General features: G+C 32.2%; 1 protein-coding gene across 1 annotated transcript in view; it reads right to left on the reverse strand.

The window, feature by feature from the left end:
• The window catches only part of LRP1B (LDL receptor related protein 1B), a gene marked incomplete at both ends in the record, with an annotated part of 666,837 nt that overhangs the window by 149,585 nt on the left and 497,637 nt on the right, over positions 1-19,615 (reverse strand). The window contains 9 exons of the mRNA XM_082763005.1: positions 4,618-4,989; positions 8,213-8,337; positions 8,626-8,777; positions 8,932-9,058; positions 11,897-12,026; positions 12,449-12,583; positions 14,216-14,347; positions 16,378-16,499; positions 19,393-19,537. Coding sequence (XP_082619131.1) covers positions 4,618-4,989; positions 8,213-8,337; positions 8,626-8,777; positions 8,932-9,058; positions 11,897-12,026; positions 12,449-12,583; positions 14,216-14,347; positions 16,378-16,499; positions 19,393-19,537 — 1,440 coding nt within the window. The remainder of the gene's footprint in view (positions 1-4,617; positions 4,990-8,212; positions 8,338-8,625; positions 8,778-8,931; positions 9,059-11,896; positions 12,027-12,448; positions 12,584-14,215; positions 14,348-16,377; positions 16,500-19,392; positions 19,538-19,615) is intronic.

Raw genomic sequence — 19,615 nt, forward strand, 5'->3', positions numbered from 1 at the left:
TAATGTTCCATTACCTCATTTTAACCTAGGTTTTCAGTAACAAATTCTTCAACAGAATGGCAAAAGCTGGGATGTCTGGTTCAGGTAGGGATTTAAACACCTGTTCAGTGATGGCCAAGCGAACATACTGATTCTTGTATTTAACGTCTTCTTCAATATCCTACAATGCCTGTAGTATATTGGGGCTTAAAATTAGATAAAATTAGAAGACAAACTTTCAAAGTGTACGTAATCTCTCTAGACCCCTCCTAGAATATTAAATGAGTTAGGATATGATTTCCAAGTCACTGCTTCTCATAATCAAAAACTCCAGAATGCTTACACAAAGTGAAAAAATAGTCCTTTTTGCAGAGTAAATCCTGCATGATTCTTCAAACTGGAAGAACAGAAAAAGTATGTATCAAAATGTATTTTCCAAATATAATCCCTTTGTGTTTTGTTTCATACAGAACTACCATCGACAACAAACAACAGGAAAGTCACAAAGGTTCTCATGATTTATGAAGAAAAAAGGCACTTGGGATTCTGTTTCTTGGAACTGTAAAAATACAGTTTGCCTTAACAGGTTCCTGAAGCTTTTACAGGATACAAAACACACAAATGTATATCCAGTTTAAGTCACAGAAGCAGTCTAACTTGTCTAAAGTGAGCTGCAAGGGTGATCTTCACAACTAAAATGTGGAAGATTAAGAAAAGAAAAGGAAATGTACCATCTGGCATCCTTTCCTTTTTGGAAGGAAAGACTGAGATCAAAACACATGATAAAGAAAGTAGTCTTGTCACAACATACTTAAAACAGATATTGCTATAATGATGTTAATTTTAAAAATCTCCACAGACTGGATAAAACTCTACATGATGCTATAGTAACAAAATCATGAGCAATACCAAGTGGTTAAATAATTCCTCAATCAAAATAATATTTATTTGTGAGACATCACTGCCAAGAAAACAGGGAATTTTTACAGGTCAGCAGTCAGGCCCAACTCCATCCAGTTACTTATCAAAAAAAAAGAAAGAAAAAGTCACTACTAACTGAATGACCAAAGGAAATAAAGTTAGAAGTTATGAAAGAATTCACTCCCCAAACCTATGCTGCATAAAAATAAAGGTGTTAAGGAATGGCATACTGTGCACATGCTACACTGTTGTTTTTGTTTGTTTGTTTTGATGTCTTTCCTGCTGAAGACAGAACCCTATCAGGTACCAGGTTCTTGGTGAGTTTTGAATCTGTTTTTAGTGAACTGGAACAAGTTAGATAAAGTTGTTTATATGCTGTAAATCTACTTTCCCTGAGCAGAAAATGTGTTAGCTAATGGGTTGTTTATGAGTTGCAAATCTGTTCAGTGAGGTGAAAATTTGTCAGATAATGGGTTGTTTATGAATTCTAAATCAATATTCAGTGAGTCGGAACTATGTTAGATAATAGCTTGCATATGGGTTGTAAATCTGTTTTCAGTGAACTGGAAACATGTTAGATAATGGGTTGTTTCTGGGTAGTAAATCTGTTCTCAGTGAGCTAAAAACATATTAGATAATGGGTTGCTTGTGAGTTGTAAATCTGTTTTTAGTGAACTGGAAACCTGTTTAATAAAGGGCTCTTTATATATCTTAACTGTTTTTAGTGTGCAGAAAAATTCAATAATGTGTTGGATTTGAGTGGCATATCTGATTTCACTGAGGTAGAAATCCATCAGCTAATGGATTCTTTATGAGCAGAAGATCTACATTTGGTGAACTAAAATTCTGGGACAATAATGTACTCTATTTTCACTATTTCACTCGAATACAGTTTTATTTATTTATTTATTTATTTATTTTAAATAAAGTTTTGCCTGATTTGTAGACCTCAGCCTAATGAGGTCAAACAAGGTTGTAAGAACCACAATAGGTAATTCTAATGTGGTTTTGTATCCCTTTCCAGTAAAGTAAAATTTGGTACAAATGCCTACTGATAATTTAGGAAACAAAAGACAGCAAAATAAATGTCAAATACGTTATCTTTTAATCCTGCAATGAAACATTATTAGTGAAATTTGTCAGCTGGATTCCATTCACTAATTTTCATTATTTTCATAGTCAACATGGAAATCAGAAAATTTTCTGTCTTATAGTGAATCGAAGCACTGATTTCAGGTAGTCATTTTGTTTGTTTTTCATATTTGGGTATCACTTTTAATCAAATACTTCTACTGTATCAAGCAGCCCCATGAACTGTTTCCTGTTTGCAGGGAGAGAAAGTCATGTGCCAACTGTGGAAAGGAAGGATATGTGGTACAAGAATGCCAATTTTAAATGAATCACTCAACATAAAGAAAGGTTTTTAAAACATGTGAAGGAAAACAATATAGTAACATATGTTACTTTATACTGTGATGTGATATCCCTTCTCATTTATAATGAATAACAACCGAAGCATTTCTATAAAAACACCCTTGTTCAGAACTATATCCTTAGAATATACAGTACATTTCTGAAGGATACAAAATTTCATCTGACATTCAATTATTCAGAGTGCTGACTCTGCTAATGAAAAATGAAATCAGGCATATTAAGATTACAAGTAGAAACACTTCCTAACAATTTCTTAAAAGTATAATTCTCATTTGTGCTCTATGGAATGTTCTTGTACAACAACCTATTATAAAGTAATGAGGAATAGTTTATTGTTCTTTTAAAAATCCAATTTGTATCTGCATTGCCGCTTCATCAGTATTTCTTTCTCCTGTTTTAAATGTAAAATTCTCCAATGGCTTTTCATGTAATGCTTTTCATCCTATCCTACAACACCAGAGTTAAAATAACGTTGTATCATCCCTGCACACGTGAGCTGGCTGTCTCTCTTGTAGAGCTAATCTCAGCTCTGAATCTCTAGGTTTAATGCTTTCCAGAGAGTAATGAGAATATCCTGACAACATTGCTTAGTTTCCTTTTACTGTATCTCAATATGGATATCATTAATTCCTCTATAATATGCGCACATAAAAACTCAAAATTAAATTAAAAAAAAGGCTTTTGTACCATATTCAAAGATGCTTTTCCACTCTTTAATGTGAACAGTTTTCATGACTGGGAATAGCTTCTTAGAACCACAGTGCAGAGGTGCACAGTGATACAATTATCCAGTGTAAACTGTAGAATATAAGTTCATCACTTTGCAGCTGTTTAGCTTCTTTCTTTTCAAAAATATTTTTTGTTAACATGCAGTAGCAAAGGGCAATATGTTCTACATCAAATGTACTTCAATTTTTCTAGTAACTTTCTTTTGTCTTCTTATTGTTTGACCCAGACAAATAGCTAAATGTAGCAATGCCACAGGCAATATAACATGACAGTAGAAATTCAGATGAGAATTATCTACAATATAGGGAGAAAAAAAAAGAAAGAAAGAAAAAAAAAAAAAAAACAATAAAACACTTCAGACATTATGGAAAATGGCTACCAAAATGAACTACAGCCTCTGGAAAAAAATAGAATCACAGAATCACAGAATTTTCTAGGTTGGAAGAGACCTCAAGGTCATCGAGTCCAACCTCCAACCTAACGCTAACAGCCCTCCACTAAACCATATCCCTAAGCTCTACGATTCAATCAGAATTTGAAAAAATAGCATGAAGAACCATAGTAAATATATGCTTCTGATAAATAATTACAGATGAATGATTTATGGCATATTTTAAAATAATTATTAGAAAATAAATATTAGAAAAAATAATAAACTAAAATAAATATTAGAAAATAAATTTAAGGCAGCATAAGATTCTGGAATTTAGGTTTTTGTTGGTAAGATTTTCAGATGGTTAATATTAGGCTATATTTTTCATACATCTGTATTCAGATTTTCCTTGAATTTGAATTTTACCATGACAAACCACAAAAATTTACATTAACTTTGAATAAAAGTTATGCTAGACTTTGTGATGATATTGATGTTGATTCCTTGAGGAGTGACAGGCCTCAAGTATTCAGAAGCTAAAAAAAACATCAAGTTTAGCAACTCCCCTTGCTAATGTGGTGAATGAAGTGAATATGCAAAGTTACTGAGTAAGCCTCTCCTTGAAAAGGACAATTTCATAGGTTAGAGTATGCCTCAGATAATCACAAGTTGCTTTTCTTGAGCTGACTGCAAGAATGGTGAGTCAACTGGACACACTGACCATGGTCCCAGTATTTTTATACTGAGGAATGGTTATGTCAGCAGAGGTATCTTAGAGTATTCCGCTCCCACTAAGTACAAAAATACACAACTGATAATTTCACGATGTAACAGGACTTCTTTCATGTCTAGGCAATGTGTAATGAGGTTTGTTAGAAAAGCTCCAAAAAATTACCATAATACAAATGAAATATCATGACCCCCCTCCCCCTTTTTTTTTTTCTAGTAATATGCTTCACATGTCATAAGATTGCTATAAATTATTTTGAAGTTGTAATACAAAAAGATAGTGTTTAAATTCATCTTACAGAGAAAAATTGTAATAGTTGTATTATATGCTTATGTATAGTAAAACATTATTGGCATTTTTAACCCTATGATGCCAAGTGGTTATCAACTTTTGACTTAATATGTGTTATTCAAAGAAAATACATATAGTGTGAAATTATTTTTTTACTCACTTTCTATTAGCACTTTTCTGCCAGACCAGTTGTCTGTAATAACTTGTATATTTCCAAAGTGTGCATCACTGAAGAATATCCGATTAGAACCTCTTCCTCTCAGACTGTAGTCAAAAGCGAGAGCTATCACATTTTTGAAGTACTCTGGATTTTCATATGGCCTTACTGGTGAATTTAAGTTGGTTTCATCAGAAAGATGTATACTTTTTAATATTGTCCTTCCTGAGTATAACAGGTAACCTTTATGTCTTAGGCAAGTAATTCCATCTTCTGCAAGATAGCCATGTGCACAAGCACAAGATCTTTGTCCATTTCCCCGATAAAGGCAAAGTTGATGACACCCACCATTATTCTTGGCACAAACATTAGTACCTGTAAGAAAAAAAGAAAAAATAAATCTATCTCTTGTACAATTACAAGTGACAAACTTAAATCAGAATGCAACTTTACACATTCCAAGGATTCTTCTCTTAAACTTTATCTACAGTACAGGTAAATCAAAGGCCAAAATAGCAAAGAATATAATTTCAATGACAAATAGACAAAGTAAATTTTAAAGTAAACAATCTATTAGCAAACATAACTAATTAACATTCTTTCCAATTCACACGTGTATATACTTTATAAATAGAAAATGATTGAATGGATTCTTCTTCCACATTCAGATGAAGACTTAGATAGACACTTATGAGCTGTTTCAAATGCTTTGAAATATTTTATTATTTTTTTTTTTAAACACCTGTTACTGGCAAAGAGTAAATTTAGATACCATCAGAATCCTGCACTGTTCTTAGTCAATTTCTATCAAAATGAAAACATATATATTAATATGTACAAAACTGTGTCAATTCAGGTCCTTGTTTTTAATAACAACGTTTCATAACATTTTGTTCTATTTTCTTTTAAAACCTGACTTTAAAAACTTACTCTCTGACAAATGCATTCCATTAAATAATCATTGTCAAATTAGTAAATTCAATGACATAAACTTCACTTGTTTCAAGCCATATTTAAAATTACAGTAATTGTCAATAATTAGAACCTATTTTCCTTTGTCTTTTTTTTTGGACTATGTATGAAATACAATTATAGTTAGTTTAGATAATGTAGTTTCTGTTTCTGACAGCATTTTCCATACAACAACTCAGCTCTTTCAGTTTTCCCGTTTCTGATTTTTTTCCAGATATTAAAAAAAAAAAAGAAAAAAAAAAAAGAAAAAGAAAAAAAAAAACAGTCTCAATAAATTGTTTTCTGGTGGAAAACCATTATAATTGTCGGGGTATCTTTAAGTAGTATCTTTAAGTACCATTGACTGCATTTTCTAACTGTTACATTTCAAGCTGAAGATATATTAAAGCAAAAGTAATGGGGGATGAGAGTTAACTTTCCCTTTAAGTTAGAAATGTTGCATTTTGAGTTCCTAGGCAAAATTCCATGAGAAATATTCCTGTGTAGTCATGCAAAAATATTGGGAGACTTATCTGTATACATTTGCACTTGTGGTCTCTTTGAAGAAATTTTTGAATTTTTATTAGGCTAGAAATGTTAATATCTGGTTGGAAGGATGAGTTTGAGAGAAAGGCAAATACATGAAAGAGATTCTCAAGTTTCTAAAATCTCTCTTTGAAAATTTCAGTGCTTCCACAGTTCACCAGCTGTAAGTATCTTAAAAAACAGCCAGGTCTAAAAACAGTTTAATTAAGGTGTATCATTGCAAACAGCACTGAAGGAAAGTAGGAAATCACTCGCTTAGCACTACAGGGCTGGCTCATCAGAAAGGGTAAAACAGGTGTTTGAAAAAAAAAAAAAGCATTAATCATTTGTCAATCATCACAGGTTCTTTGTGTAGTTGTTTTTTTTTTGTTTTTTTTTTCCTTTTTTTTCCTTTTTTTAATTTTTTTTAATTAGAAAGTCAGGAGACTAGCTAATTATGATTTTTTTTTAAGGAGCATTGACTACTTCTAGTTCAGTAAACTTAAATATATATATATGTATATATAAAATAGATTTATATAGAAAAAAAATCAAAAAAAATATTTTTCACCTGTTTTTTCCCTTTTGTCCTTCTGGCTCACTGACAGCCCCTCCAAAAGACATTAACCATTTGTACCCTAGTAAAATTTGAAAAACGTATTAAAGATTCATCATTCAGTTATGTTTTTCAAACTAACATTAAAAGATTTTTAGCCTCAGTAACCATTTCTCCTATTACTAATGCAATCGAGTATTTCAAGCTACCAATAAAATCATTACATATAATTAAGCATTTTATCCAATTATATTTTCCTAATCCTAAAATACAAAGCCCTTCCAAGCAAGCAGACATTAACTATTTCTAGCCTAGTTAAAATAAATGGATTTTCTGTGGATATTTTTTATCCATAAAATATTATGTCTACAATACGGTGAAACTGCATGCAAAAATCTTTAATAAAATTAATACACGTGCTCATTGTTATTAAAACTATTTTTTTTTTAAGAAAAAAATGAAAAGACTTTATCATATTGATTGTTAAATGTTTTTTTTTCAAAACAGATTTATTTTATATTTCATATTTAATACAGTTTTTTAGGAAAGATATATATAAAAAACCAAGGTCTTCAGATACATGATGTTGTGATTAAAGCAACTTTTGAGTGCTACCAACACTAGAAATATTTGTATTAAATAGTTTATCTTTTCATGGTAATACTTTCTTTCTCTGTGATTTTGAATATATATATATATATATAAAAATATATAAATATAAATATATATAAATATATATATATAGACATAATTTGGGCTGAATTTCCTGGTAGCAGTTTGTTCTGAGGAAATCATTACCATTTGTTGGTAGACTTCTTAACGCTTTTGCTAACTGAAACAAATACATGAAACAAAGATATTGTTTACAAAGGTGATACAATCACGTCTCTATTTCTCACAAAATAGTTCTTGTTTTTTAAGATCTCTACTGATTTAGAATTTTAGGAAAGAAAATAAAACTAAAAGAAAGATTACTGTTAGTGGAGAATAAAATTCAGCCATTTTTATCTTTATATCATAAATCACAGAGAGTATATGATAACTTTTGTCTCTTCAATTTCCAAAACAAATCAAATTCCAATGATATCCAATTATTTACAAGGTCTCTTCCCACACAAAAATGCTGGACTGAAAACCAAGGAATTTCAGGAAATAAATATTTGAGAGACAGAGGCTGGGATTTTCTAGTCGTGAAAGAAAATTCTGCTTTCCAACAGAATTTTGAGACAGCCTGAGATTGCTGCTTTTTAAATCATAGTTTAAGGTCTATCTCATTCCTACAGAAAACAAAAAGGAACAATACAATTTGTTCTGGTTTTAGACTTTCTCCTGAAAACACTCAGGAGGATTTTAGTAGAAATTGTACTATATATAGTTTTTTAGTATATTAACTTAAGCTAAAAACAAAACAAAACAAAACACAAACAACTTTAAGAGTAAATGTGGAGATATTGCAAAATCTATTGCCATAAATCATTGATTATTTAACTTTTTGTATGCTTTAATATACATAAAATGTACCAGGCAATATTGAAACACGTAATAGTATCCTTAAGAACAGCCAACCTTTCTCTCGTGCTCTATTAAAGATTTTCACTTCCTTCAGGTTTATTCCAAGGCCAGTCCTCATGGTCACAGCATCCGTGGCCTCATTCTTGTGGCCTCTTCTAATAGAGCCATTTGCATGTGCTCTGCCAAAAAAGTTGAAGATGTCTGATCAACAATCCTCAACTAATTCACACCAAACAAATGACTGAAGGGCAGTGGAGAGTTTGCCTAACAGAAGGTGAAGTAACCTTGTCTCATCTATGATGCTGATATGCTTAGCTTTCAGTATCAGAAATACCCTTTCTTTGGAAACTGTAACTTTCTGCAATCCATTCTCTGACCTTGCTAAGGAATGGCTAATCCTACAAAGGTGAAACACCTGGCACTGAAATAACATTTTGAGACTCAAATACTTATGAAAAATAAATTACCTGTCAGACCAGTAGATGTAAGCTCCAAACACCGCGACAGAAAACATATCCACATTGCTCCCTGACAGCACAATCTCCCGATTCCCTCCACTTTCAAGGTCAATCCTTTCTATCTTGTCGGTACGAGCATCACACCAATATAATTTATTTTCCTAAAGATAAATTTTAAAGGAAACATCAACAGTCTTGTCCAAGTATTTCATTAAGAGTTATTAAGATTACAGCAAAGCGATAAACCAATTGACTTTAATGAAACATAACAAATATTGTACATTTTAATGTATACTGGAAGACAAAGAAACTAACCTCATAGTCAATGGAAATCCCGTTAGGCCACACAATCCCCAGGCTCACAAGCACAACCTTCTCAGACCCATCTAAGTGTGCCTTCCCTATGCAAGGAGTCTGTCCCCACTCTGTCCAAAATAAATACCTAAAATATTGCAGAAATTACCAATTAAAATTTAGCATCAAAATAAAGAGATGAAAATGTGTAATACTGTACTTCAATAGCAAACAAAATGAATGTACCATTAGTAGGTATTTTAAAAGCATAATAAGGCTTATGTATCTTCGTATAACCTTTAGAGGATGAGTGTATTTTAACACTTGTTTGATAACATATTTTTTAGACAGATTCTTTGCAGATGTTTTTTATGAAGTCATTCTTAAAACTGTAAATAATCAGTCAACATGCAGCTCTTTGATATAGCTTTACTGCTTGGGAAAATCAAATAAAATTATAAAGAAATTACTGCAAAGCAAGCGCACACATCTAATACCTACTAAAAACATCGTGATTATACAGGTGATGTATGTATAACTAACCAGGAGGTTAAAGGAATCTAGAAGATTCCCAAGCACCTGGCAAAAAGATAGCACAAGATATTTAATACTGGACTATTAATGGTAATAAATATAAATAAATAAATAAATATAAACTTAAATAAACTATTAACTAGCCCAGAAATAAAAACTTGATCTTCCCAGAAGTCTGGGAAGGGACATCTAAAATACTTGTTTCCTGGACCTTTGCAGATAGCAGTATGCCACATATGTATTTGGTGTGTATACTGCAATGCTTGAATAATAACAAACAAACTTTTTTAGGAACTACCCCATGTATGTTACATAGCTAACATGGAGATGCGAGTGGCAGAAATTTGATGCAGTCCTGGATTAACTTTCAAAAATTATCTGTGAATAAAATTAAGTCAGAGTTTATATATCCATCCCTCCAAACACAAATCAAGTTCCTCAAATGTCTTCAAAGGAAGTAGTTTCAAAGTCGGAGAAATATTTCATACTCCCCCTCTCCCCCCCCCCCCTTAACCCCATATTTCAATCACAATGTTGAGCTTCATCAGAAAACTGCCATTTAACTGTATGGAAGAAAAAAAAAATCAGCCCAATATGTTTTAAATGAATAAGTATAACTGGTGAGGGGCAAAGACACTCCTTTGTAGGACTACACATTCTTAACTTTTTCCCTAGTAATATAAATAATGTTACCAACCAGCTGAATGCTGGCTGCTTCATATCTTGGTATAATGGGCAGATTGAATGAGATGAAATAACTGCTATTTTCCTTTCCGTTTTTATAGCTGTCAACTCAAGCTCCAAGAGAAATGAAAAAATGAGAAGTCAGAGCAACGGGAGAGTGGGGAGAAAAGAGCACCTTTGAAAGTTTTGCCTGGCAAAGGAAAAGAGATATGACAATAATGCAGAGGCTAAGAAGGCATTTATCTCCCCACATAAAGAAACATCTTTCCTACATCTTGAAAACATTGCTGTCCTACTTGTATAAAGTAAGTTTGATTGGAGACATCTGAAGAGATGTTGTGGCACAGTATTAAGAGAGTCCAAGTTTACCTGCATTCACAAAAAGTGTACCTTTCTAGCAGACATGTAAAGTATTTACTAATCTGTAAGTAAGGTGTGAATACCTATTTGTGTTTTGAAGACGTGAGGTTTACCCTTCTGGTCAGAATAATTTTATCAGGTTTATGTGTACTTTTCTGCAAAGGCTTTTTTAAAATTTTTGTTTTTATTTTTTCCCCTCCTCTGTAACAGAAGACCACAAATGTTCTGGTACATTAAGCACAAAAATATTTTAGCTAGATCCCGAAGAACAGCATAAATCCAAAACTGTTAGCAGATACAGTGAAGCATCCAGTGGTGCTATGTGAACATAGCTGTAATCATTTGTGGCAAAAGCTTTTATATTATGCAGAAAATAAAACTCACTATTGCTTTCACCTTCACTCTTAAATACATTTAGTTTCAATTCCCTAGTCTGCAGAATACACAGATCACTACATCTAAATTCTTATAAAGGAAATTGTGGCAAAGATCCAGGCAGCATTTCGCATCAATGGTATCAATCTGGACTCATTGAGAAGTCAGAATTCTTCATTACTAGGCCTGCAGACTCCTCTAACTGAGTATAGAGACTGCTTTCCTGAACACACTGTGATACTCGTTTGATTGAAGCTGAGGAAAATGAGTGACACATCTTCATCTCTAGGTTTGAGAGGATACATATAATGTGGCCTGCGTTTTGCAGGATAACTGTAGCATTTATATTCACTGAGTCATAAATCGACTCACAAAGCACATTTCATGTTCCAATGAAGAAAAGATGGGACTTCTTTGCAGAATTTACTGCTTCTGCATTACTTGTAACTCTATTAACAATAGCTTTGGAGCTTCAAGGGGACAGAAAGTTCTGTATTTGTCTTAGTGCTTCACCGTAGTCTGTACTCTTATCAAACAGTTGGATGAAAACAGACGTAATTTTTGACACTCTCTTACCCATGTGCTTCATTTAACATAGCTCTCAGCCACCTTGGGCAATTTCCTTCATTGTTGCATGATGATGTTACATGATACTGGAATTTATAACTGTAAATGATTACACCATTCTATTATTTCAGCATCACTCTGAGGTCTTCATTACCTAGTGTGACTTTTTTGGATTTGCTGGAAACTTGAGAAGTACTCAACAGATTTATCAAGTTTCCAATCAATGTCTACACTTCTGTTAAAATGATTATGTTAGAAGATAAAAACTTGTGCAAAGAAGATACAGTACTTCATTTAGACAGAGACTCATGAAAAATCTCAGCATATGTTAAGAACATTTTCTTCCACCTGTGTTTAGTTACAGAACAATACATTCCAGTACAATCCTTTCAGGTTCTGATTTCTAAAAGCTTCAGTGCTAACATGCAGACTTTAAAAGAAATACAAATAGCCACAGTAATGTTACCCTTTTTCTGGATGTACTGCAATAGATCTTGGCTGGTCCAAACCCTGGGATATAATTACATATCGGAATGAGCCATTGAGTCTGGAAACTTCAATTAAGTTGAAGCCATGATCCGTCCAATATATGTTACCTAGGAAAAATACCATGAAGTTACTGGAAAAAGCAAACACTACTTGAAATGTGAATTCTTGAGAAATTAATCTTAAATGTGTAAGTTAAGACCAGAAACTAGCTGCTATATTTTAAATTACATGCATCTAATATTTTTAATTTCCAGTCCTAGTCAGCCTTCTGCTTTAAAGTATAAGGCTGTAATAAAACTAACTCCTCCTCCTCCCCCCCCCCAATTAAATCAAATTAAATAAATAAATAAATAAATAAATAAATAACCTCCACACAAAAAAAAACAGTTGTACTATGTTTAAAAACAAAACAACAACAACAACAAAAAACTAAATTACTGAAAGCAAATCAAGTTATTTAGTCTTGAGCTGAAATGAAAGTGCATACTGTCAGACATCATGACAGTACCTCAAGCAGGTAAACTCCTACCTGCTATCCAGTCCACTGCAATGCCTTCAACTCTTCCCAAGCCATTTGTAACAATGTCTTCTTTCCATGTCTGGTCTCGTTTAGATCTGCTGATTTTGTTGAAACCCATGTCTGTCCAATAGATTGTATCATTACCTAGAAAAAAATATGATAAGGATTCTTGGATTAATTTAGTTACTTCAGTCCAGGTACCTATGTCAGTAACTGTAAAACTTCAGTAATATGTCAGAGTAAACAAAGGAATGGTTATCAACACTATCATTTTAGTTCCAGAATATTCAGTGCTCTGAAGAACTGCAGTGCCAAACTGACTATATAGTCATTTCCTTCAGTAATCATTCAGATTAAATTTTGGCAGTAGCAAAAAATGTAACTAGAAAAAAAATAGAAATTTGACAGTGATATAATAAAAACATAGAAAATGGACTCATAGAAAATACTCACTAAATTAATTTGCACTAAACTAATAAGGATCCCTGTGGGTTTCAGATACAAATAATATTACAACATTTGCTGAGTTCCAGTTTACATTTGGAGATAGATCCAAATGATCCAAGTGATAAGCCCCTCTAATTTTATTAAGACACCAATTTTCAGGGGTTCTCTTATGCTAATAATCAAAGTCCTGTGTATCTCAGTAAAACATAACGTTCTCAGTAGGACTCAACCACTGAAAACCCATGTCATAGGAAACAAGGCAATAGGAATACAAATTGAGCAACTGGCCTTTATTCTGCTATAGACTTATAAAAGTGGATGACATTGCACAGAACTATGCATCAATGCTGTCTGTCGGGTGTCACTTAATATCATAATTGTACAAACCTGTTTTATTTTCCAAATTACTCGGAAATTAATAGAAATGGGGATGAAAATTCCCTTCAGCATCTGCTTCCTGAAGTCAGTTCTGGCTTCAGACAGATGGAAGGAAAGCCTATACTCAATTTGAAGCCTTCAGCAGATATTTATCTATTCTATTTTATTCTATTTTATTCTATTCTATTGCTGGAATCTGAAAAGAGAAGTAGTACCTGGGAATGACCATGACCACAAAACAGGAAACAACTATCTGCAATTTTCTGCAGCTTCTACAAGTATTTTGCTGAGTGTTGAGCATTAGTATCCACTGCCTTGTACTCCAGTACAGTCCTCAGGCAGCTTATTAGCAAACAGTTAAAATGAACTCCATGCATTTTGCCAATAAAAATTTGGTAGCTCAAGAGTCAACATAAGAAGTACTCATTGAGAATTACCCTTTTTCCTAGGCCTTGTGAGCTTAGTCTGTAAATGTTCAAACCAATTATTTCAACTAACAGAGTACAATCTATTCTCCTTTGCACCTTTACATACCTGCCACAGATACAAATGCCTAGAGGCACAATGATAGCATGAGTAAGAGCAGGGACAAACTATAGACAGAAATCTGGGGAAAAATGTGTGACAGTGGCTCTGGGTTCCCAGCTCACACTAAGTACAACAAAACTGAATGAAGAATTGAGAAGACTCTGCTTCTGAGAAAAGCAAAATCTTCAAAGTCTCAAGCCCCTTCTGAGGTTAACTACTGCAGAACTGAAAGGGGCTCAGCAATAAGAATGTGTTCTTTCAAAACTATTAATGATTTTATTACTCTATTGTAATATACAGTCAACTTCTACCTCCTCCATACATAGTTGCAATTATTTATTTATTTGTTTTTATTTCTTTCCCATTTATAGGAATGGGATAAGATATCTTCCACTTATATGATAAACTATACAAAATATTTACCTGCATGAAAGTCTATGCCCACTGCAAATGAAGTTCCGGATACAGGCATTAAAGCATCCATTTTATCATTTGGATCAAGAGGTATTCCTCTAATCCCTTCATGAACAGAATACATAAGAAATGATTCAACACCTAAGGGGAAAATCAAATAGGTAATGAGAACAAAATGGAGACTCCTAATCAACAAGACCTGAGGAATTAACATGTGCTAGACATAATTTTCCAATACAGCTCCATAATTTTCTAGAATGATAAATCCAGCTCTTTGAAAACACATTCATGAATTATTATGGCATATTTATAATTAAATTACAAATACACATTCCTTCTATTTTACAATAGAAGGAAATTATTGTACATTTAAAGCAAGCACCATCTTATGATCAAGTAATTAGCTTTAATGAAAAATAAAGCTAAGAAGAAAATACTTTGAATTATGAGAAATTTAAGAATATTTTCAGTGCATAAATTTTTTTATCATATGCATTATTATTTTCAGTGCATTTTATATATTCAAGGGACAGTTTTACAGAACTTGTAGAAAGCAGGACTCAAGACTGTATAAATTGTCTTCTGAGGCATGAGATTCCTCTCACCTCATTTAATCATGCACACTTCCTTTACAGACAACACAGAAATGCATAGTTTAAGGGAGAAATGCATGTGATGTATTTTAAATGTTTACATTTGTGTTAGTTGCACTCCAGAAGCATCTATTTCTATTAAGTGGGAAGAAACAGTTGAGATGAATCACACCTTTCTACAAATAGAATTATAACAAGTACTTTGTTGCATTAATCTCAAAGTTCATATAATAGAACACTTCTAAGTTTAAGGGAAATTACACAGCATAATGATATGCAACTTGGAATTTTTAAGAAGTCCAACTATGATACAGGAAAAGTTCCTTTTTCTTCACACATTTTTTAATAAATTTATTTCTTTGTAAAAAGCTAGCTCATAGAACACAATATGAACCACAAAGTTTCAGATAGAGAATTACCAAATTTTGTTTAAACAATAAGAAACCTAGCTCGCAAATGAAATGAGCAATACTAAACAAATATGGTATGTGCAGAACAGTACTTCTCAGTTTTTGTCTGAGTTTTTAAGAAAGAATAAAAATAGTTAAAATTAAAATTAGAAGAAAATTTAGTCCTAATATCTGTTATTATCTAGAATGCAGTATAAAGGAAGAAAACTTCAGATACACAATATCCACCAGTTTTACTTTAACCCACAACTGCAAGTTATGAGTATCTGAAGTAAAATTAAAAGAACTATATTAGAAAAAATAAATAAAAATTGTTAAGACCATGTTATTAAGTTACATATGACAAGCACTAAAGTAGTAGAAAAGCCACATTCATGTTGCTTAACTGTTTCTACGTATTCTCTATCATGAGTTAGATGAGGCAGCAATTCCCTATTTATTTCCCTATTTATTCCTAAGGAATAAATAATTTCTATATTTATTCCTATAGGAATAAATAATACAAAATGTATACAACTATAGCACACCTCAACAATAAAGTGCCTTTTACTGTTTTGTATTATTCAGGCAAAAAGTAAAACTTCAGATGTAAGCTGTTTTCATTTTCTCCTCCTCAAATAGAAAAAAATAATAAATAAAATAATAATAACACATAATATATATTATATAATATATATAATGATATAATATATTATATACAATAAATAATTATATTATTATTATTATTATTATTATTATTATTATTATTATTATTATTATTATTATTTTACTTTACTTTATACTAAGGGCAATACAATAACAGTAGATATCAAACATTTCAAATAATGCAGTCTGTAATTTAGATTTAAGATATGGCCTAGATCAAATATATATTGACCAAATGATGGGAAAGGTGATCTGCTTTTCTGTCTGCATTAGGAAAAAATGTGAAAAATATTCCTTAGAGCTTCCACAAAAAGTTAAGCAGAACTAAAAGAATAAATTAAAAGTCATATTGAAATTCTGTCTTAACCACAGTAAACACTCCTCTTTCTCTGTTGCAGCTTGAATCATACATATTAAGTATGGTTAAATGAATTAAAATGAATAAATAAAGTTTCTTTGTATATTGCTTACAGTGTTCCCATAAAACTGAAGTTAGCTAAAGTAAATACTGAAAGCATTTTACCTTTGCATGACATGCGGTTTTTTTGAAGGTTGTAGCCTACTGTACAAACACAGGTCCTGGTGGTTTCTGATGTAGGTAAACAGAGCTGGGAACATCCACCATTGTTTAACTGACAAGAATTGCTGCCTAGAACATAACAGGGGAGAAGACACAAGAGGCAGCAAAATTTTAACAGTATAATCCTGACTAAAAATGAGTGTTGTCATCAATTTATTAATATTAACAGAACCAAATTTTGTTCAGGTAAAGTCTTGGCAGTGGAAATATGCACAAAATACTTCAGGCTGTACTATTATTCATGCATTTTGTCATGCTACAGTCATAGTATTTTACCTGTGCACTGAGTTGTGTTTCTTTTTTTTCCCCTCACCGTTACAAATAACATTTTTTTGAATAATGCCTTTTTTATAGAAAAAACATACGATAAAACTGAAAATGTCATATTAAGTTTATGAGTAGCAATACTGAAATCTCACTAACTTTAGTCCAGAAGGCATATCTTATTCTAGACCATCAGCAAAACATGGATCATATTTTATTAATTCAAATGGTATACTAGTCTTGCATCTTCACGAACTACCACTTGTCTAGTATAATTTACACACACTCCAATGTGATCTCATAGCTCTCTGATCCTACTTCTTAATTAGAACATTTCATTTTAATACATACTTTTTAATAAGATGTACAATGAACTTTGTACAAAGTACAATAAATACAACTCAGTAATTTGAAGCATCACGAAGAAACACTTAAGTCAACTATGACATACAAGGAATTAGTTGACTGCAAGTTACCAAACCCATATGAATCTAAGCAGTACTTATTGCATTTATTTCTGTATTCATAACTTTGAGATATTTCTTCATCTGAAGTCATAAATATGCACTAATGATTGAACTATACGAATACGAAAGACACCTGAGACATCAACCATTCTGTGATTCTCCAACATTTAAAACTAAGGGCAAGACTTCCAAAGCACATTTGGTATTTCCTAGATTTGGTAAAATGGCAAGTGTTCAAGGGAAGAGCTCAATATGGAACTGAATTAATAACATTGGGCCCTGAAAACGAGGGCTGAGAATAATGAAACTAATCTCACATTTTCATAGACTTCTTGATGGACATCTTGAGCATGACAAACTGGTGATGAATACGTGATCTTTGAGAGAAAAGGTTGAAATTCCTATGGAGTAAATCTGTTGATTAACTTTTCCATGGCTAACTGTAATTTTAATGACTAACCACCCTGACTGAATCTTAATCATTCAAATAAAAGATTTTAGAACACCCAAATGATGCGTATCTAAGATTTGGGTCTGACTGCTGATGCACACATAAGTCATACATGCAAAAGCAAGTTATTGCCACCTTTAAGAACACTTTATTCATACCTGTGCCCTTTGTAGCATTCATCTCCCATTCAAAAGTGGAAGAAAAAAGGTTAAAAAAAAAAAAGGTAAAACTTAAATGACTTTGTCAACACACAAAGCTCTAATATATGATCTAATATAGTGGAAGAAGTGGAGCAGCCCCAAAAGCCTTTCTTTCACACTTGTGTTCTGTGAGATGATGTTAGAAGTTCTAAAATTAGTTATAGAAGATTAATAATGATAAAAATAGCAAATTATGTAGATCAATATACAATTCTAGTATATCAGTTAGTGTATTTACCAAGTATAAAGGTGGCATCCAACCAGGGAGAAATTTCTGAGTGAAAAATCTAGCAACTGTACAATGAGAAAACATGGTGTGACTTTCAACTGCAATAGAAAAAAAGCAGAACCCTCTTGTTTCTAAGTAACTTATTTTACAGACTTAAAATATTTGTATTAATCCTCTGCTTTAGGTCAAAATCAGTGTTATTGTTAAGGATCTTGAGTCCCACTGTGTTAAGTGGTCTTAGGATCACACAAATGTATTTGGTCAACGTAGGACTTTTATCTTGTTGTAGTACCCAACAACGGATAAGCCTCAGTGCCAGATTTTTCTCAAATGAAATGTGACCCTTGTTCACCAAGAAATAGAATGCTGGGTTAGTAACAAGAACACTTTATGAGATATAACCTTCATACTGCAAATATACGGAGACACCAAATGTTCAACACAACACAATGTATCTAAAAAGACACCAACTCTACTTAAGCACAAGTCTTGTGTACGTTAATAAAACCAGATATTAAATATTTCTCCCTACCTAAAAGCTAGCTAATGAGATCTTTGGACTACATATTGTCCATCAGACAGCATAGCTCCATGCTTAGACTACTTATTTTCCACCAAATATCAGACGCTTTAGCTCCATCCTGTGTTCTTTTGGAAGCTTCTCCACAAAACGAAATCATTTGTAGATCTCATTGTCATTACTTTCAGTGCAACCATCAGCACTTTGAAAGCAGCTGGAATCAGAAATAATCTCTTTCTAAAGAATCTCCCAAATGTTTTCATCTCTAATCACCTCCAAATTCATAAAACTGTGTGCATGATCCCAAATTACACTTTTTCTTATTATTTTAATTCCCACTTTGCCATCTAAGTTTTGGCAGGATTAGTAATATTCCCCCATTTTGTTGTTGTCTAAATTTTGATTTATACTGCCATAATTTCTGTCAATTTAAATGAATTAAGCTGTCTTAAAACCAATAGATAATTTAGAATATTAACAAATTCTCTGTTAATACTTTATTTGTTTAAACTTTCAAAAATTTGAGACTGTTTACACACCTGCTCTTATTTTCTGACTAAAAATTTTAAACTTAGACTTTAAGGAACTCCAACACTCATTACAGCATGAACTGTGGAAAACATCTAATAAATTAAAACACATCAGGTAGATGTACTAAATCAATGATCTTATATTCAATAATTTATTCAATAATTAAATATTTAAAAGTATTTTATAACAGAATTATAATGAAATGAATGTTACTGTGTTCAAAGAATGGATGGAAAATAACACAAGAAAAGGTACTACGTAACCTAAGAGCTGGTTAAATGTGCTTAAAATTTTACATACCTTGCTGTGCTGCCTTATCATACACTTTCATATGCACAACACCTGAAGTTTTGTTTCGTAGGACAGCTGGGTTTCTTCCATCTCTTTTGTTACATGTACCAATCTGAGCTAAATTCTGGTCTGCCCACCAAAGCTTTTTATCTGTAAAATTTTCAAAATTTTAAAATTAAGAGGAACATTATTGAATTACTTATGTTTGAAATCTAAGGGGAGATGGAG

The sequence above is a fragment of the Aythya marila genome (assembly GCF_965140915.1).
Source record: "Aythya marila genome assembly, chromosome: 6".
Taxonomy (NCBI): domain Eukaryota; kingdom Metazoa; phylum Chordata; class Aves; order Anseriformes; family Anatidae; genus Aythya; species Aythya marila.